This window comes from Branchiostoma floridae, chromosome 16, assembly GCF_000003815.2.
Source record: "Branchiostoma floridae strain S238N-H82 chromosome 16, Bfl_VNyyK, whole genome shotgun sequence".
Lineage (NCBI taxonomy): Eukaryota > Metazoa > Chordata > Leptocardii > Amphioxiformes > Branchiostomatidae > Branchiostoma > Branchiostoma floridae.
The window spans coordinates 371407-374507 of record NC_049994.1 but is presented as its reverse complement, the minus strand read 5'-3'; the positions used below and the strand labels follow the sequence as shown (position 1 = coordinate 374507).

The following is a 3101-nucleotide window of genomic DNA, read 5'->3' as shown; positions in this document are numbered from 1 at the left end:
AAAAGAAAAAAAAAAAAAAAGGGCTCCCGAGGCCCTCGAACTAGCGGCCTAGTGGACTTGACAGCAGAGTTGGTGCTCATTGTCCTTGATCTTTGTCGTGTCTTGGCCAAAGTCCATATGCGTGGCATCCTGCATTGTGACCTGAAGCCTAATAATATCATCATTCTGCACGATAAGACAGTGAAGATCATTGATTTTGGACAGGCCTGCCTCCTGTCAGAGGCAAGAAAAATGTCAAAGCCACTGTCAGAGTCCGAGTATCCCTGGATAGCTCCAGAGGTGTGCCTTGGTGAGCAAGCACCAAGCACTGCAAGTGACATATTTTCCCTTGGCTTTGTGGTATGGAAGATTCTGAAGAAGTGTAAGAAGTATGCAACATGCGATGCATTGTCGCACATTTCAGAAGAGTGCAGGAAAAAAAAGATGGAAAGGCCCTGTTTGACAATACTGAAAAAAACCTTGCAGCATTCTGTCGAAAACATGCAGTAATTTTCATAAATCAAATGAAGTTGCAGTTCACCGATTTTGAAAGTCTTTCAGTTTGCAAGCAAGTTTGTACTACTTGTTGTAAGTTGTACATGTAACATCATATCTCAAGATGGATTTAAAGTTATGTCAAATTTCAAAAACATGTTGCTGTTCAAATTGTCCTGTATTATGGTTCAAATTGATAGTTTTTGTCACTTGTGATTCTGGCTATGTTGGTGTATGGTCTAGTACACTGATGATGAAGTCTATTGTTGTACAGATACTTCATTTGTACATCACACTAAGGGGACCCTTGTGTTTGAAAAAAGGAATGACATTGTGAGTCGCCTTGATTGTGAAAGCCAGATTAAGATTCAACAGTATTCTGAAGACACTGAATCTATATCAATGTCCTTCTGTTCATAGTTTGAATAGTAGTACATGTGTAGTTGTTTCCCATTTGTAAAAATTTCCCTAAATATGTCAAATTTGTAGATTTAGTACAGTCTGTATTAATTATTTACGTGGCCAAATCCTCTGATTTTGTTTTTGTTGTCGTACAGAAAATTTGCTTCTATGTTGTAGCTATGTTTCTTGAGCATCTAGCTTTGCAAAGCTTATTCATCATAGATATGATGTTCTCTGGATACCTCCCCTGAGTTACAGACTTGACTATTAGCCAAAGTGTGCACTGGTATTCAATCAATGGTGGTTTCTATTAGTTAAATACTAGTCATGACTAAAACATAACAATAGTAAACTGGACCCTTATATTAATGCAAGATAACTGATAAAAGGCTGAGTATTACAGTCAAATATATTGTATATAGTTATATATTGCACCATTTTTGACATACATCAAAGTCTTTGAAAGCTGATCTTTATGTTGATTACTCATTTTACTGAGTTACAGACATTTGTGCACTTCTACTGAAAAATTTTGTGTCACTGTACAAAATATGAGGTCTTTCATATGGCATTATTGACATGGCGTGTACAATTGATATCCAAATGTTATACTATTTTTCCAAGTCTAGACATGGAAAGATTTATGATGCAAAGTAACAAGTTGCTTTTGGCCAACTCTTTTGTATGTGTTTTATTTTTAATGAAAGGGTTTCATCAAGGAATACTTGATCAGCATTTTCATAGTGCATTCATGTATGATTGATAGGCAAGTGTATATATTAGGGCTTGGTACCGGTACAGAAAATTCAGGTCCAGTTCAGGTCAAAAGGATCAGGTCCAGGTCTGGACCTGAACCTGAACCTGAACCTGATGCAGTATGACTCATACCAATGGTCCATTTCACTACAAAGAAATCTGTTTGATGGAGTATTAGACTGTGCGATTGACTGTAAAACTTGGTAGAAATGACTATAAACTCTGTACTCTAGTTCACTCTTGTTATTTTCTTCCACCTGCAAGCGCCAAAACGTGTGAATGCCTGATAAAATAATCTGTTAATTTTCTAATTGGTCCAACATGCGGTCCACCTAATTTTTTCAGGTCCGTTTTTTCTGGACCGGTCCAATTAAAAAAACGGTTTTGTACCGGTACACTGTACCGATACCCAGCCCTAGTATATGTTAAGGATTAGGAAGACTTTATATAAGATTTTTTAAAATGTAAACTGACAAGTTGTTCTTGGCCAACTCTTTTTGTATGATTGTGTGTTTATTGTTTCTTAAAGATGTCATCAAGCAATAATAGGTCAATATTTCACAGTGTATTCACTTACAATCAATGATATATTCAAGTGTAAAGGCCATGATTTGTTAAATAAATATCTTAAGGACAAGAAAGACTTTTGAAAAGTGACAACTTGCATTTAGCCTTTCGTGTTTTTTGTGTTGTTAAGCCTGTTGTGTCTTTTTCTTTAAAGGGTGTCCAGACGGAAGAAAGTAGACAAGCGAAAGGTTTGCCCTGGTTGCCACACGAACTATAGTTCTCAAGCCTTTCGGAACCATCGGTCACGTTTCTATCATGAGGATTCCAAGACGTATAGCTGTGTAAAAGTGGATCACCAAGAAAGCCATTGTCCTGAAATGGATTATGAGCCCAGTATTACTACACCTGTATCAGAGTTTGGAAATGATACAGCCAATTCTGTAACTGCCTCTGAGCCTTTAGATGAGGGTAGGAGATTGAAAAGGACAAAAAATCATGCAGAGGAGGATATATCATCATTTTATGATGTGGATGAATCATTGCAGGAACAGTCAGAGTCAGAAGATGAGGAAATTTGGGTAGAGAATAGTGGCCTTGCTGGAAATGTTAACATTGAAGAAGAGGTTGAAAACAGTTATTCAAATGATCAACACAGGCAAATGTCAGGATTGATAACATGTCTACTGCATTGGTTGTGCTGGTTTATTCTACTGTGGCAGGCCAAACATTTCATTTCAGACACTGCAGTTGATCAGTTATTCCACTTCATTGGCCAGTGGTTTGATATTGCATCAAAGCATTCCTCTTTTATTGCTGCACTGTCACCTATTTTCCCTGGATCTGTATACTTGGCGTGGAGACATTTGAACTATAGGACTGACCATTTTATCAAGTATGTTGTGTGCCCTAAATGTTGTACTTTATATGATTACAGTGACTGCAAGTATGTTTTACATGGGATG

At 37.2% G+C, this 3101-nt stretch overlaps 2 protein-coding genes across 2 annotated transcripts in view; both read left to right on the top strand.

The window, feature by feature from the left end:
• The window catches only part of LOC118403891, a 7396-nt gene extending 4301 nt beyond the window's left edge, over positions 1-3095 (top strand). Inside the window, exon 6 of the mRNA XM_035802745.1 lies at positions 2354-3095. Coding sequence (XP_035658638.1) covers positions 2354-2416 — 63 coding nt within the window. The 3' untranslated portion in view covers positions 2417-3095. The remainder of the gene's footprint in view (positions 1-2353) is intronic.
• Positions 1-3101, top strand: part of LOC118403890 — a 33959-nt gene that overhangs the window by 22766 nt on the left and 8092 nt on the right. The gene's annotated exons all lie outside the window — the stretch shown is intronic.